This window comes from Aquarana catesbeiana, linkage group LG02 (assembly GCF_042186555.1).
Source record: "Aquarana catesbeiana isolate 2022-GZ linkage group LG02, ASM4218655v1, whole genome shotgun sequence".
Taxonomy (NCBI): domain Eukaryota; kingdom Metazoa; phylum Chordata; class Amphibia; order Anura; family Ranidae; genus Aquarana; species Aquarana catesbeiana.
The window spans coordinates 236810120-236835322 of NC_133325.1; the positions used below are offsets into that span (position 1 = coordinate 236810120).

General features: G+C 42.9%; 1 protein-coding gene across 2 annotated transcripts in view; it reads left to right on the forward strand.

The window, feature by feature from the left end:
* The window catches only part of BORA (BORA aurora kinase A activator), a 46132-nt gene that overhangs the window by 2800 nt on the left and 18129 nt on the right, over positions 1–25203 (forward strand). For both annotated transcript variants that reach the window (XM_073614252.1, XM_073614253.1), the window contains exons 2-7: positions 1701–1870; positions 5907–6013; positions 8182–8227; positions 9040–9121; positions 17396–17461; positions 23148–23204. In XM_073614252.1, the coding sequence (XP_073470353.1) occupies positions 1724–1870; positions 5907–6013; positions 8182–8227; positions 9040–9121; positions 17396–17461; positions 23148–23204 (505 nt within the window). In that variant the 5' untranslated portion in view covers positions 1701–1723. The remainder of the gene's footprint in view (positions 1–1700; positions 1871–5906; positions 6014–8181; positions 8228–9039; positions 9122–17395; positions 17462–23147; positions 23205–25203) is intronic.

Sequence of the window (25203 nt, forward strand, 5' to 3'; positions counted from 1 at the left end):
AGAACCCTGGGGAACCCCACTACCCACCCCTGACCATTCCAAGGGCAGTGATAATGGGGGAATACTTGGAACTCGCCCGTGTAATCCTCTTCTCCAATATACCAAAATCTACATCCAAATGGTTGGGCTCAAAATACCTCTAATGGCCCCGTACACACAATCTGAAAATCATGAAAAATAACGCTTTCAAAGCGATCGTACGATAATCTGATCATTGGTACACAGCTTTCGAGAGCTGAACATGACACTTTGTCCGGTATCGTTAGATCGGACACAATACCAAATTGTACGATTTTTGTTTAATCTATACATTTGTCCAAAAATATAAAACGAACACTACATCACATAATTTCTGAATTTTTATTTTGTCGTATGAGAATTTTCATCACTTTACTAAACCCTTTTTTTTTTTTTTTTTTTTTTTATTACAAGAATGCATTAAAAAAAAGGTAGTGATCTTACACAAGGTTTATTTTGTAATAGATTGGGGATGCTCATACACAGGGTTTTTTCTCCAGCAGTTATATAATGTATCTACAGCCAAAACGTTACTTAGTGATGGGTTTTGGAAGGGTCATGCCGTGTACACACGGTCAGAATTTCCGACAACAAATGTTCGATGTGAGCTTGTTGGAAATTCTGACTGTATGTAGGCTCCATTGGACATTTGTTGTCTGAATTTCCGACAACAAATTTGAGAGCTGGATCTCAAATTTTCCGACAACAAAATCCGTTGTTGTAAATGCCGATCGTGTGTACAAAATTCCACGCACGCTTGGAATCAAGCAGAAGAGCCACACTGGCTATTGAGCTTCATTTTTCTCAGCTCATCGTACATGTTGTACGCCACCGCGTTCATGACGATTGGAATTTCCGACAACATTTGTGTGACCGTGTGTATGCAAGACAAGTTTGAGCCAACATCCGTCAGGAAAAAAACATGGATTTTGTTGTCAGAATGTCCGATTGTCTGTACGTGGCATTAGAACCCCTGTCAAATTTTTAATGCTACCTGTATCTCTGCTGGGGGGAGAAAGGGAAACCCAAAGCTTTGAGTTTTTACTGGAAAAACACTAAAGTAAATTCTCCTATGTGATTTAGTGAGAGTAACTCCCTCACTTTGGAGAGTTCTCCTTTTCCTGTTGTTCCTGTGGGACAAGAAGTAACTGCAAATCTGACCAATTGGAAACAAATTAATGGGGGGGGGGGGGGAGTCTTGACGTGTTTTAAACTCTTTTGTTCCCTGTCCAGAGGGATAGTAAAAAAAAGACTTTAGATATGCTTTAAAGTACTCACCAGCCCAGCAAACTCAGTGTTGGCTGCAGCTCCAGATCCCACACCTCCATCTTCTTTTCTGATGAGGGAGGGGGGGTGCTGTCTTTTCTAGGTTTTTTTGAGCTGAGGCCACTTTGATAATGCAAGGCACAACAAAGAATGCATGGTGCATGTGTGGTGTGCTTAAAATTGACCCGAAGCCTCCTGGGATGCCTTATGTCTGTTTTCCTGGAGGCTTCAGGCTAGGGGGTGACATTCTTGCCTGGAAGTGTGCGGCTAGGACCTATGTTCTACTGATTATTTAAACTAAAATCTGCATTTTTAGTTGATCTTTAGCTTTTTTTTTTTTTTTTTTTTTTTTTTTTTTTATAGTTACTATTGTAATAGTTTTTTTAATAAACTTTTTTTTCTTTATTTGCGCACAGGTATCAGTTGACTCCTTTCTGAAATGGGTGATGTTCATGCTCAGTTAACCCCAGAAACTCCAGGACAGAAAGCAGTTCTTAACCCTTTTGAGAGTCCAAATGATTACTGCAGCTTAAATGAGCCATTTGTTTCCAGTCCATCCCTGTTCAAACCTGAGAAGTCCTCAGCTGTAAGTATCTAATATAAACTTATTTTTTTTTAATATGATATATACATAAATAATAGTGCGTTTCTGGTTACTATGCAAAAAATGAAATGCTGAAAATGTATCAGTATACAATCAAACAGTGAATTGAATAGTCCATAATGTTCAATATGGAAATAAGTCCATGTCCCTGCCAATAGCAATGAAAGCATATAATGGATTGAAAATAGGGTTATACCGATACTAGTATTGGTGCCGATACCGAGCATTTGCACAAGTATTGCAAATGCTCCGATACCTTGGCAGTCAGGGGTGATCGTTGCTGTGGTGGGAAGTTACAAGCACCAATCTCCCTGTATAGATGAGAGAGAGACTCTCTCTCTGCCAGGTGCTTTATTAAAATCTCTACAGGGAGATTAATGCTTGTAACTTCCCCCCACCACCACGCCAATCACCGCTGACTGCCCAGGTATCGGAGCATTTGCACAAATGCTCGGTATCGGCACTGATACTAGTATCGGTAGAACGCTACCTTCAATCCATTATATACAGGAAGGAGTCGGTAAATATGTAATTTATCGGCTCCTTCCTTTTCTGAATGAGCAGAGTCAGTGATCACTGACTGTCCATTCATAACTGAGCATCATAAACTTTGTTTACTCTGTCTGTTTATGAATGGGAAGGAGCCTCTGTCTCCTGTCCATTCATGTTCAGTGCAGCTGAAGCTGCAGAGAGGGACTAGAATCGTATCACATGGGTGTTCATACCCATGCGATCCGATTCCAGCAAATGCGATGCATCCTGCCACTTGCTTTTGAGGTATCGTTAACTTTTGACACCCAAAACAATCACATGAACACAGTGTGACTGCGGTGTAGGAAGTGCAGCGATTTTTTTTTTTTTTTTTTTTTTTTTTTTTTTTTTTTTTTTTTTGTTTCACACATCGTATCAGTGTGAACTGAGCCTGGATCTAAAAACTTAGGAGGTACTAGTTTCGTGCTGGGTCATTGTATTTGTTTAAACGCTGCCAGCATGGGTCTCTTACCTTTTAATGCAGAGAATGCATGAAGTTTAAAAAAAAAAAAAAAAAAAAAACTTAAAGCATTGTTCACCCCACATTTGTCACTCCTCACCATGCAGCACTAATGTGCATCCTTAAAGTGGATGTAAACCCGATTTTAATTTTTTTATTTTATTTTTTTTATATCATACTGTAGAGTATAAGATTTCCTATCATTTGAGCCCAGTCTTGCCACACAGAGTTAATCCATCTCTGAGCAATCCTCTTTTATTGTTCAGTGAGCTAAATCTTGACAGAGAAAAACTTTGTCAAATCCTCCCCCTTGCTGTGAGTGACAGGTGATTTACATCTCATGCATTAGCCTAAGAGACATGCATTATTTTTTAATTCCCTCCCCCACTCCTTTCTTCAGTATCCCTGCAAGGATTGGCTGTTCCACACCTCAGCTGATTTGGCATGCTGAAGTCATGTGGTTACTTTCCTGTCTTTTCACTGGATGTTAGAGATCATAGCAGAAGTTCAGTGTAAGAAATACACAGGAGAAAATGCATATTGACAAGGGGAGTGTAGAGGTGGGCGGGGAGTCTACTGACATCACGACTCCACCCACCGAGCTCCAGACAACAGACCCACCCACAGAATATGCAGTTTTTCAGGTCTAATAACAGACAGAGGGGAGACATTTGACAGGTAAAGATACATACAGGAGGCATGTATATCCTTATAGATAACCCCTATGGCAGTAGTTTAGAAAGGATGACATTGGGTTTACATCCACTTTAATGAATTAGCAATTTTTAAATTTTTTTTTTTTTTTTTCTGGTCGCTTACCTGATTTATGCCTATATCTATTTTTGCTTCCTCCTTTTAGTGGCTGCAGTGATCTACGTAATTTCCGGTTTGCATTGGCTCCTGGGAGATGTGTGTCATCAATCCCAGGAGGCAATGGACAAAATCTTGGGCAGCTTGACATGGCACCGCTCCTGTAACATTTTAACATTGGCGTCTATGGAAAATCTTGGGCAACTTGACATTGCAATGCTCCTGTAAGGCCATAACATTTAACATGTGTGTCTATAAGAAATCTTGGTCAGCTTGACATGGCAATGCTCCCATAACATATAGCCACTTCAGCCCCGGAAGGATTTACCCCCTTAATGACCAGGCCATTTTTTTGCGTTCCGGCACTGCGTCACTTTGATTGACAATTGCGAGGTCTTGCGGCGCTGTACCCAAACAAAATCGATGTGTTTTTTTTTTTTTTTTCCTTTCCACAAATGGCTTTCTTTTGGTGGTATTTGATCACCTCCTGCGGGGTTTTTTTTTTTTTTCTTTCTGCTATAATACATATCCCAACAAAAAAAAAATGTATTCATCAGCTTAGACCACTATGTATTCTACATATTTTTGGTTAAAAAAAAAAAAAATCGCAATAAGCGTATATTGATTGGTTTGCGCAAAAGTTATAGCATCTACAAAATAGGGGATAGATTTATGGACTTTTTTGTTTTTTTTTTGTTTTTTTTAATCTTTTTTGGGATTGCGAGATTGTGGCGGACAAATTGGAATCTGTGACACTTTTTTGGGGACCAGTGACATTATTACAGTAATCAGTGCTAAAAAAAAAAAAATACTGATAAATGACACTGGCAGGGAAGGGGTTAACACTAGGGGGTGATCAAGGGGGTTTACTGTGTTCTAACTGTTTGGGGGATGGACTTACTGAGACAACACAGATCGCTGTTTTTGATCACTAGGAACAACAGATCTCAGTATTGTCCCCTGTCAGAATGGGGATCCGCCTTGTTTACATAGGCAGAGCCCCGTTATGCCTCTCTGTATCGCGGGTGGCCAGCAGACATGGAGTCCGCTGGACCCACGGGCTCGCACACGCTCACACTACCACATGCACGGACCAACATACAGGTACGTCGGTTTGCTCCGCCTTGCCTCAGTATATATGCAGAAGGTGGTCGGCAAGTGGTTAACATTGGCGTCTATGGCAAATCTTGGTCAGCTTGATGTGGCACTGCTCCCGATCCGTAAGTGACAGGGAACACGAAACTTGGGGAACACCGAGAGGGGACCCAGGACTAGGAGGATACCATTGAGCAGGACAGTGGGGGTGCAGTTCCAGTGTCAGGCAGGAATATAACGCAGGCTCTGTCAGAGCATGAGCTCGAGGAGGAGTTCTAGCGGGTGCAGATATAGGGTAATGTCACTCCTAGCAGTGTAGCTCAGATAATTTTGTGCCTGCAGACCGAGGTTGGAGAATGTAAATGACATCTTCTGCCATCCCCCTTCCTGATAATCGCATGGTGTACAGAGCCATTGTACGCCATGCGATATCAGGAAGGGGATGACAGACAGAAGATGTTTACATTCTCCAACTTTAGTCTGCAAGCACAAAATGTCAGCTACACGGCTAGGAGTGATATCGCCCTATAGCTGCACCCTCCTGGGGCTCCCCTTGCCTGCATCCACTGGAACTCATCCTCTGCCAGACCCTGTGCCATATTCCTGCCTGACACTGGAACTGCACCCCCCCACTGCTCTGCTCAATGGTATCCTTTGTAGCCCTGGGTCCCCTTGGTGCTCCCCAAGTTTTCTGTCCCTTATGGTTCGGGAGCCGTGCCATATCAAGCTGACCATGATTTGCCACAGACACCAATGTTAAATGTTACGGCAGCAGTGCCATGTCAAGCTGTACTCGCTTGCACCACACTGCGCTTGTGCGAAATTGGCAGGTGCATGCTGGGTAGCCAGCATGCACGGAATCCAGGAAGGACACTGCAGCTGGAGATGGCCGCGCCGTGCAGAAACTTCACAAAGTAAGAAAATGATTCTGCACAAAAAGAAAACGGCATAGTTTACAGCATACCTTTGTTATGTTTGCATGTAACATGAGTATTCTAGCGGTATTTTTATCTTAAAAGTCATATTTCGTGCGGAACACTGCTTTAAGCTTTTAGAACCACCAAGTATTATTCTACTAAGCAAACTTTTTTTTTTTTTTTTCCCCTCCCCCCCCCCCCCCAGACTCCTCATCAGTTTAAATGGTCAATTGATCAGCTTGCTGCAATATATCCTGTTGAGATTGATCCTGAGGATATACATCGCCAGGCTTTATATTTGAGCCATGCCAAGTAAGTTGTGTCTATAATGACTTCTGTTTCATACAGCATAACCTGGCAGCTGTACCTGTGGTTTGTTAGTAAAATGTAACTAGGTTCTTTTTGAAGCAGTTAATTTTTACGTCAAAATATGTTTGGTAGCGTTTGTTACAATTTAAAGGATAAGTTCACCTTTAGGAGCATGTTACATATACCACCTATTTTTAGGTTGGAACATGTAACCTGTTCTCACTGCTGCAGATGCTCCCCTCTCTTCCTGTGACGGCAGTATGGCAAGTTCCCTTTACGAGCTGTCACTTTTTGAAAACAGCGTGGCCACATGGGGCACAGTTCTGTGAATAAATGCACTACAAGTACTGCCATCCTTTTGTGGCTGTCGGCTTGTAGTTCTCAATGAAGTAATGTGGCGTTGTGGTAGTTCATTGATTCTTCCTGTCAGTGTGAAACTGTCTACCGGTATGATGTATGGGCAGAAAGCTCACACTGACAGTCTGCTGGAGACCTGCATGGCATTGGCGATCTGCTGATCGCTGGTGCAATGCTTTCCAGCAAAAAAAAAAAATATAGTAAATGCACTTACTATGAAAGTATAAAGAGGCAGTTCATTTCTCAAGCTCCACCCTTTGGGCTTCTTGGGCAGCTTCATTATTATCCCATTAAAGAAGACGAGAATGTGCGCTGCATCTCGTCATTTCATCAATTGCCGTGTCAGAAATGTTAGTTCTAGATTACGAGCGGTAGTTAACAAGACCAAACTCTTCCCAGTCATCTCTTGATTCCGATCATGCATGTTTGTACTTTTGACTTCTGCGACGATTTCTGTACTGACCATCCGAAAATCAGACGTTGAGTTCACATCCGACAAAAATTTTATAGCCTGCACATCCAGCTTTTGTCTGACGAAAGTCAAATTGGCTGTCGTTAGGACCTTATTAAAGATCCAAAAATCCGCAGACAACTCATCTTACGAATTTTCCCTTCTGATTTTTGTATTTCTACACAAGACCTAAGGCATCGTTTAGACCTGCGGTTGGGGGTAGCCAAAATCCAGTCAAGCCACATTTTTGCCACCCGTTAAGCTGCGAAAGGAAGTGGTTGGGGGTGTTTACATGCTGCGATGCTTCGTGCCCACGGCACAGTTCACCTTACTTGTGCAATGCACTTAATTGAGGCGCGTTTGTCAGCAAAAATGGGGTTAAAATAGGTGGTGAGGAGGCATTGCGCCCCCACAGCCTGTCAGTAGCCACTGGAGCATGATCTGAACGCAGAGTTTGGGCGTCAGAAGCGAGGGAGATTTAGATGCATGTCTAAATCCACTCTTAAGCCTCTTACACACGATCAGATTGTTGACCAACAAAGTGTCAGACTTTTGTCCGAAGGGTGTGTGCCAGGAACTTGCCTTGCATACTAACGGTACACAATTGTCGGCCAACAAACATGAACATAGTGACGTACTACAAGGAATTTCAGCTCTTGAGCACCACCCTTCTGCTAATGTCGCATTGATTCCGAGCATGCGTGGTTTGTACTTTCAACTTTTGTGTGATGGACTTGTGTACAGACGATAGGAAAATCTGACAACAGATCGTTGTCAGCTGAAAATTTACTAGCCTGCCATCCAACATTTTGTTGGCGGACAACAATTGTCTGAAGTGTACTAACGGTTGGATTTTAGGCCAACAGTCTGTCATCACACAATTCCCTCATGAAAATCCGATTTGTGTGTACGAGACTTAAGGGTCCCTTTACATCGCACACACACTGGGACTGTTAGATGGCTGTTCCAGTGCACTCCCCCGCCTTGTCTGCCGGGTTCTATGTCTGCCAGCCACCCACGATCTTTCCCCGCAGAGACAGAACGAGGATCTGCCAAAGTAAACAAGGCAGATGTCCATTCTGTCAGGGGATGACAGAGAGCAGAAATATAAGTAGATATATAATAATTTTAGCTTTTAACTAAGAACCTTGCATTCATTTTGTGCTGCCCAAATGTCTTTTGATGGTCTCAGTGTTTTTAGGATTTAGTTAATAGAACATTCAGGCCATCTAAGGGTAAAACATTTTCGCAAGCTTGACGGGTTTTCCACATAAGCCTTTTCAGTAATTCTTGCTTTTGACTTGATCCCTACAGTTGTATACAAATATTGTGACATTGTCTCATTAGTCTTATTATTATTTAGGATGGATAAGGAAGTAGAGGACAGAAGACAAAAGGCTATTGAAGAGGTAACCACTGCTGGCACAGATGTGTGTTGGTGTGTGTATTTATTTATTTATTATTTTTTTGTGTGTGTGTTTCCAGCTAATGTCTTGTATAAATATGTACCTTTATAAACACCACTGTCACGTTACAAGATATTTTTATTAGAAAAAAAAAAAGCGCTAAGAGTGCGTATGTGTGAACCACTGCAAAATGCCTGCTGTCGGGCAGTGATGATTTCTGGCACACTCTGTTATGTGATAGTATTTGGGTCTATTGATTGGCCTCTAAGACTAAGTACTGCTGTGTGCCCCCCCCCCCCCCCCCCCCCTCCCAAATACCCAGAAGCACAAGGATAAAAAGGAAAAAAAAAATGAAAGCTAAATCCTAACTTCCTAACTGATGAAGCTGATCACCCCCCCCCCCCCCCCTTCCTTGCCTTCTGGGACCTGTGTGTGATCAGAAAGCGCTTGCGCAGTAGGAAACCGGCTGCGAAAGCTGAAGGCTTTACTGCCGGTTTCCCTTGCAATGCCAGCGCCTGCACCGAAGCCAATGAACGAATCGGCGTGGGGCGCCGACATCGCAGGAACCCTGGACAGGTAAGTTTCCTTATATTAAAAGTTGATGGCTACAGTATTTGAGACCCATCAATTTTTAATTTTTTTTTTTTTTTCCTCTGACTGGTCCTCTTGTTGATCATGGGTCTGCCTTCGTGCATTGTGAATAGTGTTTTGCATAGCTTGAGAATTTTGGGATGTCCTTTACTTTTTATATATAATTTTACTGCAACATTATATACTTATTGCTCATATATTTACTTCTAACATTTCTATTGTAGTTTTTTACAAAAAGAGTAATTGTTCCTTCACCTTGGACCCAACATGATGGAAAACAAGCTGCTCAGTTTCATTCAACAAAATGTAAGTTTTCCTGTGTGGTGTTTGTTAAAAAAAAAAAAAAAAAATTTCATATGTTTGAGCAGCTAACCATATTTCATTTTCTGCACATCAGTTTAAGTTAATCTGAACTCGAGGACAGCAGCTGAATACACAGGATAAATACTTGCATTGGAAAGGTTTTCTCCTGTTGGGTGACTATGTATATCCACAACTTTAACCCCTTCACGCCTAATCTAATGCCTAAGCACAATTTTGCAATTTCGACATGTGTTCATAAAACCATACATATTATCACAACTACTTTGTGAATCTAGGTGGATTATACCTTTTTGGTATTGGGCATTCATTTGGTAGTATATGGTAATAGATATCTCTTTGTGTGTGTTTGTTTTTGGAGCGCTAGTATGTGAGAGCTGCTGGCTCAGGCTCTCAGTGGCTGAGCCAACTGCCGGTCCAACTTTCTGGGTGGATACCGACCATATGGTTTGGGATCTTTTCAGAGCAAGGACTGGCTCTGTGACGCTTTAGCTTTTGCTGTCGGCTGAAAACGGATCACAGGCGTGCAGAACGAACTGCACTTCTGTGATCTATAGAAGTATAGCCAAAAAAAGCTTTGGCTATACTTTTCCTCCTCCTCCCCCTTTTTTTTTTTTTCCCCTCCACACGAGCAGAATAGATATTGATTGATATTGAGTATGACTTTTGATTAAAAAAAAAAAAAATGCACATTAGGGATGCCGCTTTTATAGTTTTTAAAGGATAGATATTGAGCTTTATACAAGGGGATAGTTGTGAGTTAGTTTTTCCTTCAACTCTGGATTGGTTACCCTCAGTGTACACTTTACAAACCATATCCTGACCCTGCAGCAGCAGGTCCAGCCTGTAGTGTTCGCTTTGGGTACTGAATCCTGTGTTGGACACTCACCTTGGCACATGGTGCCACAAGTGAGTCAGCTGCAACTCCAGGCCGCAGTCCACGCCTATGATACACAGACCCTGAATGGAGTATGCCCCTTGTGACAGGCAAAGCCTGGAACCAATTGGGTGGACAGGACAAGACAGGGTTTTTTTGTACCCTTGCATGCCAGTTCCTGGCTAAACATGTCTTGTTGACTTATTACTTGATTCTGTAACACACTGCAGTGCGACGCACTCCAGCTTCCAGTTTTTTTGTGAAGGCCTAAAGTGATTAGTCTCGTGAGAGGTGTGTGTGTGTGTTTTTATTTATTTATTTTTTTGGTTTAAAATAACAAACATGTCATACCTACCTTCTCTGTTACAGTGGTTTTGCACAGAGCAGTCCTGATCCTCCTCTTGCTTCTGACCCCTCCCTCCTCTTCAGTCCCCCCACAGCAAGCAGCTTGCTATAGGGGCACCCGAGCTGAGCCACAGCTCTGTGTGTGTCCGTTCAGACACGGAGCTGTGGCACAGCCCCGCCCTTTTTTTCTTTCCTCATTGGTTGGCTGGCTGACTGACTTTGACAGCAGCGGGAGCCAATGAGGAGGAGAGTCCCGGACAGCTATGATAAAAAAAAAAAAAAAAACCTTCTGCCGGTCACTTTAATTGAACAAGCTGAAGATAGAAGCTGATTGGTTACCATGCACAGTCGCACCAGATTTTGCACTCACCAGTTTTAATAAATCAACCCCAGAATGTCTATTGCTGTACCTCCTTTGCAGGTTTTCAGTCACAAGGGGTTGTCCTCTTCAATTGTAGGAAGAATTACAAGGACTTTCTAAATCCCACACCTGGTTCAGTAGTCACGCATGTCTAAATTGCTGCAATAGCCAGGCTTCTGCATGCTCTCCTATATACCTGCCTCTCTGCACCGCCCCCCCCCCCCCTCCCATCTATTCAGTCATCCATGTATCCTTGCTTTGTTGAGAAATGCCACACTCTGAGACCCTTGTTTACATCATGAACATTATATCCCAGCGTGCCTTGAAGACTTTTTTTTTTTTTTAACTAACTACAAGGCTCTTGAGCCCAGTGCTTTGAACCATTTTCATGATTGCTGATGCTTACACTTTTCCCTTTCAGTTCTGCTTCCCTCTGAGGCTCCTCCCCAACCTGAGTACCTGGGTCTAATCCTGACATTCTTGTTCACATTCTCCCTTCATCACAACCTCCCCTTTTTTTAATGTATATTTTATTTTCTCCAAGCGTCTTCCAGGACAGCCCATGAGACCTTGGGCTCCTCCTACCAGGACAGGAAACACGTTACCCCCACTAGATAAAAGGGCGGTCCTCCAGGCCCATGTCAGTTATTTGTGTTTCCTCCGGACGGGGGGTAACATGTTCCTGGAACCTGGTCCCTAGGTTGAGGAACATGCTCATTTGCACCCTTTGGTTGCCCCTTCTTGATATCTTCTCTCATGTTCTGATGGCAGAGTCTTTCAAGGCAGCCTATGACCTGTTTTTCTCCACATAGGTCACCTTTTTCTCCTCACCCTGGCTTTGTGGGGAGGATAGCTCCTCTAACTATTGTCATTTGCCATGACTTCCCGTTGGGAACTGACTCCTCCTCCTCTGTTTTGAAATAGATGATTATAAGGAATTGCCACAGGGTGGTGCTGTGGCTACCATAATCGTATATAAATGTACCATGTCCCATTAATTGAAGATAATAGTGAAAATATATTGGTACTGGACTTTATAGGCACTGAGATAATACGCAAAAATTATAGCTAAAATTTATTTTTAACAAATTGATTAAATTGAGCACAACCAGACAGACTATTTAAAAAAAAAAAACTTTGCAAAGTAAAGATCGCCTATATGCTTTTACAACACATAACCCAAACACCAAATACTCCTGAATGATTAAGATGATGTCCTTGTTGAAACAACAATTGGTGTTCTATCAGGCTTGATGTGAGTTGATCATAGTGTATAGTAGCTCGACTCTACATGTTACGTGTGTGTAAACGCTTCTTCAGGAACTTAGGCATGCATTCTATATATAATCTTACAAGTAACTTGTAGAGCCGATCATGTACACTATGATCAACTCGCACCAAGCCTGATTGAACACGAATTGTTTCAACAAGTACATCGTCTTAACACCAAGAGGTATACTCCTGAATGATTATGTGTTGTAAAAGCATATAGGCGATCTTTACTTTGCAAAGTTTTTTTTAAAATAGTCTGTGCTTGTGTTTAATCAATTTCTTAAAATTATTTTATTGTCTATCATTTTTGTGCATCTCCGTACCTATAAAGTCCAGTACCAATCCTTCCACTATTATCCTCCTGTGTTCCCACAGAAAGGGATCCTAAGGGTTTCTTCTTTGATGTTGGGTAGTCATTTTGCCTTTTTGTTTGTTTTTTTGTTTGTTTTTTTGTTTGTTTTTTTTGTTTGTTTTTGTTTTTTTGTTTGTTTTTGTTTTTTTGTTTGTTTTTGTTTTTTTGTTTGTTTTTGTTTTTTTGTTTTTTTGTTTTTTTGTAGGTGTTCTGCTCACAGGCAAAGAAAATTGGGAAAAGATCCCAGACAGTCGGTTTATAGTGACCCCAGGCAGTATGCTATCAAAAAAGATTGTTTATTGAACTCAAAATTTGGATTACAAAAGCAAAAAATAAACTCACTTCTGCTCACAGGGAAGGAGTCCCTCCTTCCCTGTGTGTGTGTGTGTGTGTGTGTGTGTGTGTGTGTGTGTGTGTGTGTGTGTGTGTGTGTGTGGTGTGTTTTTTTTTTTTTTTTTCTCTCCTACAAGCATCCATATTTTCACAAGCTGCATGACTGTCACTGGATCCTTTGTTTATGTTTTTTAAAACCGTTTTTTCCTGAGTGGCTGTTAAAAACTCTGCTGATAAACGCGTCATCTGCGAAGTGTTTCTGCTGTAAAATATGTCTGGTTCCACTGACCCTTATTTTTTCCTGTGGACCTGTTACTGCTGTTTTGTTGCCCACTCCTTGATTTTGTTTGCTTGGGAATGTCCCATGGTCTAAATCAATGTCCTGTACTGTACAATTAAGATAATATAGGAATTTTGACTTGCCTGTATTTTTTCTTTTGTAAAATTTGAAAAAAAAAATTCAGTTGTCACATCAACATACCACATTTGTCATGCATCATTTTACAGCTGAATATGTAAAGTAAAATGTATATAGTTTTCTCTCTTTACGAAAATGTTTTTTATTGGAATTTGTGCATCAGTACAAAGATGGACCAACAACAGCGTCCAGAATACATTTTTATACAGCAAATAATGATTAGTAGTAGGTAACCGTGCCTTTCACTCTTCTTTAACAGATTATCTAAGGGTTTCCGTCCCCTTCACCTCCCGCACCCCATCTGGGATAAAGCTGGGATAAAGCTGTGCAGGAGCCAGCCAGGTCCGGCTACCCAGGGAATATATAAAATTCAGTGTTTCAATAACATTAGTAGAGCTCTATGGTCAGTAGTTCAGGCATTTGCAATACAGAGTTCTGGGCTAACCATTTAGCTAACAAGCTAAACTGAGAACCCAGATATGATAGAAAAATTGATCCCATCCTGGGTCAAGTGGCCCAATTTGGGGTTTATAAAAAGGAAGAACAGAAAGGACCCCTTCCGAGGAATAACAAAATAAATGCCTGTGGGGGTTTGTACCTGCACCGGGTGTCGGCAAAGATTGGCATTGAGAAAGACGAAAAGAGAGGAAGAGGTAAGCCGATGGGGAAAGTACTGAGAGGAGGAGGTGCATGGAAGGCTATTGGAAAGGGAAGCTTTGGGTCTTGCCTTGGAGAGGGAAATGACCTGTGACTTTCAATCCAGGTTTACAGGGAGACCCCGATGTGTGTAGCCCAGGGTTCCCAGGTGAGTTTGAATTTATCAACCGTGTAGAGGATGGTGTTGGAGATCTTTTCCTGCGACATTATCCATTAAATTTTTTGTTTAGTTAAACAAAAGGAAACTGTCGGAGATTTCCAGGACCGGGCAATAGTCATTTTGGTGTCTAGGAAGATGAAGCGAATCAGGGTAGGTTTAGGAGTTTTAGGGTTTAGACAGTTGAGTAAAGCAATAGTCGGATCCTGCTTAATCGCAATTCCAGTGGTTTTGCGAATAAGGAAAAAAATCTTGCTCCAGTAAACTCTGATTCTAGGGCACTCCCACATAATATGGCGTTCTCAGCAGAGGGAGTGGCATGCCTGGCTGCCGGATCCCCAAGAGAACAAATAAGAAATTGGTGTTGGACCTCGAGTCATGATTGCTAAAGAGCTAAAAAGCAGTAAAAAGGGATAACTTTGACAGACAGAAACGTTCAAACAAACAATTAGGTCATTGAACAATTCTCTCGGGAGATGCCATTGGATTATGTGGTAGGGAGTAACACCAAGTCTGAGACCGTTAGGTAGGGTAACCTGAATAAAGCGAGTTCAATCAAGAATATTTAATCGTGAAGTGGTGGGGGATTAGCCCACCTGGAAAAAAATTATTCAAAAAGGGACTTCCCTCGAACTTTTAAGGGAAGGGTTCAACATGAGTTTTGTGAAAAAAAATTTCTGCTTCAGTGAGTGGAGTGGAGAAATCGGTGGGTGTAGTTCTGTCCACTACTCAGTCAGGGGGGGTGGGGGGGAATACCCAAGGAGAGAGACAAAGATCCTAGGAGGATGGGTGGGGTGAGGAGTCATCTCTGTGGGTGAGTCCCGATGTCTCTTCGTTTGCTGTTTGTTCCACAGCGGTGTAATGGGGCTTCCTGGTGGTGGCCTCTTGGAGGAGCTTGGTCGTTGGGTAGACTCCTGGAGGGGTAATTCTTGAGTGATGAATCCAAGTCGCAGGCGCAAGTGTTCACCTTCTTGAAGTTAGAGAAATCGTATGATTTGTACTTTTGTTGGTACTGAAGGCGGAAAGGGAAGGACCATCCATACTTTATGGATTTCTGCGTTTACTATTTCCAGGAGAGGCTTTAGAGTTCTCCGCTTTTGGATTGTGGTCATGGAGATGTCTGCGAAGATTTGTATTTTGTTTCCCTGTATGGTGAGGTCATCAAGATTACGGGACCTTCTCATGATTTCCTCTTTAATTCCATAGTAGTGGGGTTTAACCACTACATCTCTCGGGAGCCCATCTTGGTGTGTGTGTGTGGCGGGCATGTTGAACAGCTCTATGGGCCCTGTCTAGCTCGAGTTTATGACTCGGGACATCTGGGATGATGTCTTTTATGAAGAGTTTTACAGTGTCTGGAATATTGGTGACTGATTCAGGGATACCTCTGATGCGGAAGTTGTATCTCCTGCTTCTGCTCTCTAAATCGTAAATTTTGGCAAGTGCGATTTTTGAGTTGGTCTTTCAGCGTCTGAATGCAATTTGTGTTTTGGTTGGTGCCTGCGGCTGTGTTATCTACGGCCTGTTCACTATCATCTATGCGGGCTCCAAGGCTCTGCAGATCTGCTTTGATAGATGTGATCTCTGATGCATTCCGAGCCAGGCCTGCTGCAAGCATCTCTGAGAAGCAGTTGGGTCAGGTCAGTCTGGTGGGCTGATTGCAGAGGGAATGCCTGCTGGGAGCCTGGGTGGCTGAGGGGGGATTGCAGCATGGGGGTGCGCAGCATGTCTGTCATTGTCCTGAGGAGTGATTGTGTGGAGGCAGGTTACTCACAGGGGTTGCCAGCAAAGGATTGGCATGCTGGATAAGTGTAGGAGGGTCCGCTATGGATTGCTGGTCCCCTGTGCCTCTGCCTGGAGAGGCCGCGGCTGCCATCTTGGGAGCTGTGGGGGCATGTAGGCCGAAATCTAGCTGCCGGCTGACCTCCTTCCTCTGTGTGTTCCCCCACATATAGGTCGGTGCCTGGAGCTTTCCGCTGTCTGGGGGGGTCTATCTCGGGGATCCCGCTGAGAATAGCTGCCGTTGGGGACTTCGGGAGGCCAGAGCGGATCGGAGCTCCCGGTCAGCACGTCTTCCCGGAAATCCCACGCATGCGCACTCCTGCCTATAAATTCTATCTTGGAGTATAGTACAGGACACTGGTCTCCCCTCTTTCCTCTGATTTCCTTGCTAACAAACCGGAACCTCATGAAGTGAACAGGGTTATACAGATACACTTGGGGGCAGCAATGCTTTTTTCAGTGCACAATCTTCTGAAGGTGGCAGCATATATAACCCATGGTCTAAAAATCTATTCGTGTGTCCTATACTGTACTCCAAGATTTGTAATTTTATGGTTAAAATTACTATTTTTTTTTTTTTCTAGCATGTCTGCTTTCCTGGCATTACATATTTTCTTATGCTTGCACAGTTGTGAACATACAATGTTATACACTACTTGATACATTTTATGCTTATGCAGGCACCATAACTGCTTTTGCGTGGTTTCAGAAATGACCTTTCTTTACAACGCTAAGTTCTGTCATGTGACCGTGCGTCTTCTTCCTTTATAGTCAGGGGTTACAGGACACTGTGCAGACATAGTGTGTCTGTATTCCATTCTGTTCAGCATGATGCAGGCTGTGCTTAAGCAGGGGGCATGATCAAGAGGCAGACTAAGATTTGGAGGGGGGGCATGATGGCTGAACAAACGACCCAGTGCATGCATGCTTTGTGTCTGCACAGTGTTGTACCTATGAATGGCAAGCCACAGGATGAAAACCATCCACACCAATACAGACCAGCTTCTATACTTTGGCCAAGTTAGACAACAAGGAAGAAAAGTGACTGACCGGATCAACCATGCACTTCAGATGCTCAAATGATATATCAAATGTATTTTAAAAATCATAGTTTCTATTTATACATGATTTTATAAAATATACATACACACATGTAGGGTAACATTCACTTTAAGAGCAGTAATGCGTATTTTAGATAATTTAGATATTTAGGGGAAGCCTTGCATTTTCCTCAATGAAGGCAAAGCATTCTCTGAATTAGGTGGAGATTATGACGTCACCACACCACTTCTCTACCTTTTTGTCCAATCGGCGATCACTTTGTGGTCCCTTGAGCACATCGCCTTGAAGATCGTGATTTACAGCTTTTGCAGAGGGTGGTAAAGTATGGGTATGACCCCACTGTAAGCATACAAAATATTTTTATCCTGGGAGTTCTGCTTTAGTATGCCTCATGATATGACATATTGACTTATTTTTGAACTATCTTTTAATGTATTTCGTATTTGAACCACTCCTAAATTCTTGCTGTAGTGGATAGCACTATGCTATTTTGCATGCATTAGTTGCGTTCTCCTTTTTTTTTTTTTTTTTTTTTTTTTTTTCATATATCTCTATATCTAGATAGATATTCTATATCTCTCTTTATCTATATAAAAAAATTTAACCGGCCCTTCTTCCCCCTTTTTTTTTTTTTTTTTTTTAGGTGTTGATCTGAACTACGAATCGCCTCTTAGGAGAGCACAAATTATAACCACTGGAAAAAGTACAGGTAACTGACAGATAATTGGCCATGACAAGCTGTGTTTTGGTTGCTTTGAAACCTTAGTAGATAAACATTTTTTTTGGGAAGAAGGGGTAAAGTTTGACTTACCCCTCTATCTCTATGGCCCCCGTGCACCTGTCTTCTGGAACCCTGTCCGAGGGTACGCCCACCAGAGGGGTGAAGTCTAGTGGATGCCATATGTTCTTTGAATCCTGCCGTTATATCCCCAGTGTGGGAACAGTAGGGCCTCTCAGGACCTCAACTGTGGCTTTGGCTTTTGTGCATAGTGATCCTGATGTTTTTTTGCTTTGGTTCTTTCCCTAAGGGTTTAACTTGCTGGGCCCCAGCTGCAACACTGTTGCTTGGATGGTTGGCATTGGGGAGGGGAGCTGTGCCATATTTAATGTGGGGCTTTTATTGATCTTCTATTGGGGCTGTGTGGGCTTTTTGGCCCTAATATTCCTGTGTTTTCTTCCTGGGGTTAAAGAACTCCAATTTGTTTTTTTCACACACTTTACTTAGTTCGTTTGGGCCAAGCTTGCCCAAACAAACTATGTCTGTCACTAACCTGTGAGGCTGCTGGAAGTGCGGTTATAAACTGTATGTAGCTGAGGCTACCTGCAGCATACTGCACTTTTTATTTTTTTTTATTTTTTCTGGGTTCGAGCCAAGACCTTCCTGTCTCATACCCAGAACACAATAGTCTATCTGATAAGCGTTCAGCCATTCAGAGAAAGCAACGAATACAAAACTTCCTCTGATTGGCTGAGTCAGAGAGGCAGGTGATATCACAACCTCTGACTCAGCCAATCAGAGAAAGCTTTGTACTCATTGATAGAATACATCGCTTGCTATGGCAGACTTTTCTGTGTTTCGGGTATGAGACAGGAAGTCTCGGCTCGCACCCAGAACACAGTGCGGTAGGCTGTATGTAGCTGCAGCTACATACAGTTTATACCGCACATCCAGCGGCCTCACAGGTTAGTGAGGTTCGTAGTTTGGGCCCAAATGAACTATGTAAAGTGTGGAAAAATGGAGTCCATCTTTAAGTATGCAAAGGCAGTGCATTTGCAGACTTGACTTCAAAATGTAAAGATACAATATTAATACCTATTGATGCAGTCCCTACATGCCTATTACTGAAGCTAATAAATAGGGATTTGAGGGGGGGGGGGGTGAGACAGTGCAACCACTCTAGTAAGTCCAAAATAATGTACAGTAATTAAAGTGTATACTTGCAAAGGTAAATAAAAGAACACAAATGAATACAGGCGGACGATGAGCCTGTTGTATCGACAAAGTCCCATACACATGCAGCTGGATGGATAAGCTGCTATACGGATGCTCTATCGCTGTGCTGTTTTTACATATAGCGACACCTCTGTCTAGTCATAGGGCTACCCACCAAAAGGTCTCGCGTTCGTAAGGCGTCAACCTCGTCACCTGACGAAGGAGCACACATGCTCCGAATGCGAGCGCTACAGTCACGCCCCCGCTCATCTGACGTCATTCACCGACGTACCTGCTGACGCGCTGGCTGTGGGCATCGCAAACCTCGGAGCTACGGACGACCCCAGAAGCGACCAGGGTCTGACCCCACCACAGCCCAGCGGGAAACCGGATTATGATGTTCAGGAGAACTGAGAACTGAGAAACTGCCTGTTTTTACTACTCAAATGTGAGTGCAAATTTTAACATGTATTAAAGCCTTGTTTTATCCAATTTACTACCCGTAGAGCGGCACTGCCTTTTTTTTTTTTTTCTGTTTTTCTCTCCCATGTCAGAGTCAGTCCCTCCTGCTCTGAGAAGCTGGCTGCTGCTCGAGATAGAGAGATACCGGAACTTAGTAATTTTAGGTCAGAACTGGTTTAACTGTTTGTTACCTCCTGGAGATGCCCTATTGCCTTATCCCCTGATCCACACCACTGCCCCATATGTCTTCACCAGCAGCACCTGTCAGCGCTCCATTCCTCCTCTGTTTAAGCAGTGGGTCTGCTGAGGGATAAATTGACGCAAGTCTAATGGGGGTTAGGCACCATCTCATTAGAACCTTTTAAGTTGGCTTCAATCAGGGAAATGTTTAGGATTCCTTTGAAAAATTTGGCGCAGGCTGCCTGCCAGGTCTCCAGGTCCCACTTGTGTTGGAAATCAGCCTCTCAGGTTGTCATGTAGGAAGATTTGTCTGTCTGGAGCATGAGTGACGAATGGATTAGAGATGCTTCCCCTTTGCTCCATGGCCTGCCCACACCAGAGTTCATAAGCTATAAATTTGGGTGGAAGTGGTTTGTCCGTCCATAGTTTTTGTAGGAAGTGTGATATTTGCCCGACTCTGAACCTTTCAGAGTTCGAGTTCTAATTTGCCAATGCAGTGACTAAGAGTAAAGGAACCCTTGGAGGTGAAGAAATGTCCGATAAGGTACAGGCCTTTATCCAGCCACCATTTGAAAGATTTAATGTCTAGGCCAGGGTAAAAGTCTGGATTGTGTAAAAAAGTGTGCAAGAGGGGTCCCTGTTGACACCAGAGTTGGCAGGTTTTGGAGGTTGTCCCAAAGGGCACAGGAGTGGGATAAAGTAGGGGCTAGAATTGGAGGTTGGTTTTTCTGGGGGCACCAAAGAAGTCCAGGGTGAAGTGAGGAGCTGCCTGTCTTTCTATTCGGACCCAATCCAGTTTTTCAAATATGGAGTATATTGTGGAGAGTTGGGCCAGTCTAGCAGCTAAGTAGTATTTGTGCAAGTGTGCTAATCTGAGTCCTCCCTTTGTGAAGATATAAAGTGTTTTGGGGGTTTCTATAGCCTGAGTTTCCCCACACAAATATGAGTATCTTACTTTAAAGAGGATCTTAGGTGGTCCTTCCTAATGGAGAGGGAGCGAAATAAGTATAGCATTCTTGGGAGTAAAGTCATTTTAATGGAGTTTATTCTTCCCAGCCAGGAGAGTTCATTTTTGGACCAGTTCTTAAGGTCTGCTAGCTTTTGGTATAAGGGTGGGAAGTTGTAAGTGTAGATGTAGTCTGTGCAGGCTGTCAAGGTGATTCCTAGGTATCTGAGGATTCACTCAAACCTAAAGGACTTTTGGATAAGGGAGGCTGTTGACAGAAGAGAGACATTTAGAGCTTGCGATTTGGGGTAATTAACCTGGAGACCTGAAATTTCGGAGAATTCTGCTAGGACTTTGCAGAGAGGTTAGGGGGATGTCAAAAATAAGAGGATATCGTCTGCATTTGTGGTTTTGGTCGCCACATGATACCCCTTTTTAATGTCGGGATTTTGACGTATAGCTATGGCTAGGGTTGCAGTGGCAGGGTTGGTAGGGTTGGCTGTGGGTTCCTAACCAGCAATTCAAATCTTGGGCATGGTGTGGCTCCTTGCTCGGGGAGTTAATTTGGCAGCCAGTAACGGCCTATCCTGTCTTTTTGTGTGTAAAATTTCCAGTGTATGGATTTCTCTGCTTTTGTCGTAAGGGCTAAGTTAAGTTCCAGTCTGGCTTTGTCTGTTTGGGGTGCTGGAGGGATCCTGTTTGTGTTGCGCCCGCAGGGCTGCATAAGTCTTCTCCAGTCGTTCAATGTCCGCCTTTCTTTCTCGCTTGGTTTGGGTGATGAATGATCTTGCCCCTGATAAAGACCTTATGAGCAGCCCAGAGAGTTTCAGCTGAGATTTCCTCCACATTGTTAAGCTTGACGTATTCCTGAAGTGATTTATTTCTGTGGACCTTATAGGGTCAGAGAATGGATTAATTCAGTTTCCAGTGCCCCCGTTTTTGTAGTATGGACGCTGGAATGGATAGACATGACTACTAAAGAGTGTCCCGACAAGGCCGTATCTCTACTTTGAGAGCTAAGGACATTGGGGAGAAGGAATGTGGGAACCAGGATATGATCAATCCTGGCATATGTGTTTGGGTGAGTAACAAGTGAAGTCCTGTTTAGAGGGGTTTAATTCTCGACAGACCTGTGCTACTCCCTGGGCATGAAGTAGCTGGGCTATTTTGTGACTTGCTCTGGTAGGTCGGGTCAATTGAGGCTTGGATTTGTCTAACCCTTTGTCAAATGCCACGTTTGAGTCCCCTCCTAATATGATCATGCCTTCTAAAAGAGGATTTAGGGTGTCCATGAGGAGTTGGAGAAATTTTCGTTGTCCTTTTATTGAGGGAGTAATAAGATACTAGGGAGTATAAGTGCCCCTCTATCGTGCCCTTCACTAGAAGAAACCCGCCCTTTGAAGTCAGACACTCAAATTTACAGGATTTGGTGATGAGAATTGCAACCCTCTCTGGTTTTATTTTTGGCATTGGCCAAGTAGAAGTGGGGGAAAGTGAGAGTGGAGGAATTTGGGACTGTACCGTATAGGAAAGTGAGTCTCCTTGCAGCATGAGATTGTCCAGTTTTAGATTTGTAGCTGTCAAAAACTTTCCTCCGTTTTGAGAGGAGAGTTTAGGCCCTGGACATTGTGGGTAGCTATTTTTAAGAGCATTCTTTGTGGGGTCAGCCATGGAGCTCAGGAGGGGTGATGTCGCTGTCTCTACCATCACTTACCCTTAGGTGTCTTAAGGGTCTCTTGTCGGATTGTCTGGCCTCCCGGTGCGTGTCGCTGTAAAAGCATAGGGGTGGGTTACAACAAATGGAGGCATTAGGCAGAAAAAGACAGAGTAGAGAGGTAAGGATCTCCTAGCATAAGAGAACTGGGCCCACTACACAGATAAAATAATAAGGGTCTGACCTATAAAGGGTCAGACAACCTAACCCCCAGAGGCCTGCTGGAGTCTGAGGGGTAGGTGGAGGCACATGGGGACCACCCCTGGCCAAGGACGCCCCTGGAAATGTTGCATAAGTGCTAAATAACAGCAACCGGTAACAGGAATATAGGGTTATCAAATGGATCCAAAACTTGTCTAGACGGTTTTTCCCTCCTTCTCCCCTGAGGCGGCGAAGAAAGGAGGTGGCCCAGAGCTTTTACTGCTGAACTTCACACATCGGGGTGGGAGACCTGCAAAAAATTAGTGTCCCTGGATCCCTGAGGTGAGGGTGAGTGAATTGCTTCATCCAGTGTTGTCTAATTCTTGTGGTTAGAGAGCGGAGACCCTCCAAGGGGGCCGCCAGGATCACCTCAGAGTCCCGGATCTCTGAGACTAAACAGGCAAAAATTTAAGAAGAAAACAACTGGAGAACTGTGAAACTTGTTCAGAAAACATCCAAAAGTAACACGAGATGAATCCACTTATCGGTGGGTTCAGTGGAACAAGGAATCCATCTCGGCGTAGTGAGTGAGGAGAAATCCGGAGTAGTTGGCAAAAGATCAAGGGGTCCATTATCTTTAGCCTTCTTAGTCTTCGCCTTGTTCCAGAGCGGGGATTGGGGCCTGGTAGGTGTTGTTGTTTTGGCCAATCCAGGTACGTTGTTGGATGTGTCCATGTCAGCTTCCTGGGAGACATACTTCAGGTGGAGGAGGCGTTTTTCACCATTAAATTTCTACTTTTGTTGGTTTCTGTTTAAAAAGCTTTTCTTGGTGTCCGTGCACAAGTTGTACCCCTCCATTTATGATCATGCTGTCTTAATACTGCTTTGTTACAAAACCAAAGCATTTTGGTAGTGGGAGAGGTTATCGTGGGCTGGCCTATAGTGTGGTTTGGGGTTTTGTTTTTTGTCCTATATTCACTTTTTTTTTTTTTTTTTTCCCCTCCTTTTCCCTTTTTCAGTTGCTTGTCAGACACAGCTGTCATTACCTGTTGACTTCAATCTGGAGCGAGTACTAGGTGAGTAACAAAATTTGTGCTTTTTTTTTTTTTTTTTTCTCTTTCTCCGAGGTCAGATTATTCCTCTGCACCCAGGACTCCATTAGGTTTTCCTTTTTAGGCTACATTCACACCAGCAATTGAGGCCAGTGCGAAGTGTAGCGATGGCAATCTTCTGATTCCTGCTGTGGCTCTCAGCGGCTAAGTGTGGCCGCCAGCCCTGTTCATATAGGACGGGTTGCTGGCAGCTGCAGCTCTCTGCACAGCCAGTTCTTACCTGTGGTGACCGTTGCTGGACGCACACCACCAGGGATCGCTGCAGGTAATCATTGGCAATGCAGAGAGCTACAAATAGCTGCTGCCACTAGCAACCTCTCCTCCAATATGATGACCGGGGCTGGTGGCTGCACCGAGCCGCACCAGGAATCCGAAAATTCCTGCTGCTACAATTTGCACCAGCCCTACTCACTGGTGTGAATGTAGCAATACTGTCGCACTGGAAAGGGTTTTCACCCTTTTGCTGCCAGACCCTGTGCTCCATTTTTACACCTCAGGTGGCCAGGCCATATAAAGACCCCCTAAATCATATATTTCCCGAAAGCACATGACCAATAGAATACAAATAAGGTGCTACTGATTTTTAGGGCACAATGTTATTTGCACAAATGTTTATCAAAACAATGTTTTCGTACGAAATGCACTAAAATTATTAGATAAAAATACGGTACATTTTACAAAATTCCTACTAAATATAAAAGCGTAACCTGTATTGAGTAAATAAATAACAAATATTTGTATATTTTAAATTACGCCTTTTTGCAAAATCGTGAAAACTGAACGTACGCAAAAATATAAGTATCCACATTTCTCTAAAAATCAGAAGGCTTTCAATGTTCCCTTACAGCTTTCAGAGTTTGTTAAAGACATAGGACCAGTAGAATAAAAAGGTGCTACTGATTTTAAAGGCCCCAAGATATTTGCGCAAATGTTTATCAAACAATATTTTCGGGAAAAAAAAATTCAAAAATTTTTTAGCAGATATAAACACAGCAAATTTTAAATTCCTGCTAATTTCCTACTGATTATAAAAGCTTAACCTGTATGGAGTTAATAAATATCAAATATTTGTAAATTTTAAATTGCCGCTTTTTCAGAATTTGTGAAAATCGGACATACGCAAAAGTTTCTTAGAAAATCTGGAGATTTTCCTTTTTCACTTACAGAATTTGTAAAAGACTCCCCAAACCATACATTTTCTGAAAGCAGATGGCCAGTAGAATGAAAAGGTGCAACTGATTTTTAAGGCAGCGTGATGATTGTGCAAATGTTTATCAAACCAAGATTTTCCCTAAAAATACACTAAAATCATTAACGGTAGATTAATACACTGCAAAATGTGCTCAATTTCTAGTAAATGTAAAAGTTAAAACTGTATGGAGTTAAATATTTGTACATTTTTAAATTGCACCTTTTTGTAAAATGGTGAAAACTGATGGTACGCAAAACTGTAAATAAAAACAATCTACTCTTGCAGCTTTACCATTTTTCACTTGCAGCTTTCAGAATTTGAAAAGACCCTCAAACTAGACATTTTCTGAAAAGCACATGACCTGTAGAATAAAAAAAAGTGCTACTGATTTTTTGGGGCCCCGCAATAATTGCGCAAATGTTCATTATCGCTATTTTCACCAAAAATACACTAAAATCATTAATGGTGCACATATAAACAAAACGTATACAATTCCTGCTAAATTACTACTAATGCACATGTGGCATACAAAAGTGTACCCCATGGAGGGCCATGTTTACCCGCACAGGGATGCACAGGTGTTCCGTCTATCCCCGTACAGACAGTCCTATTTTATATCAGTTGGGATGCAGCGCCTACACAGGCATAGCTGCTGTTCCCAATTTGACATCCGTGTGGGTATATGACCCTGAACACAGTGTGAGCTCAGGGACATGCATGCGGACCTACATGGATATAAAATTGGGAGCAACGGCTCTGCTTGTGCAGTTG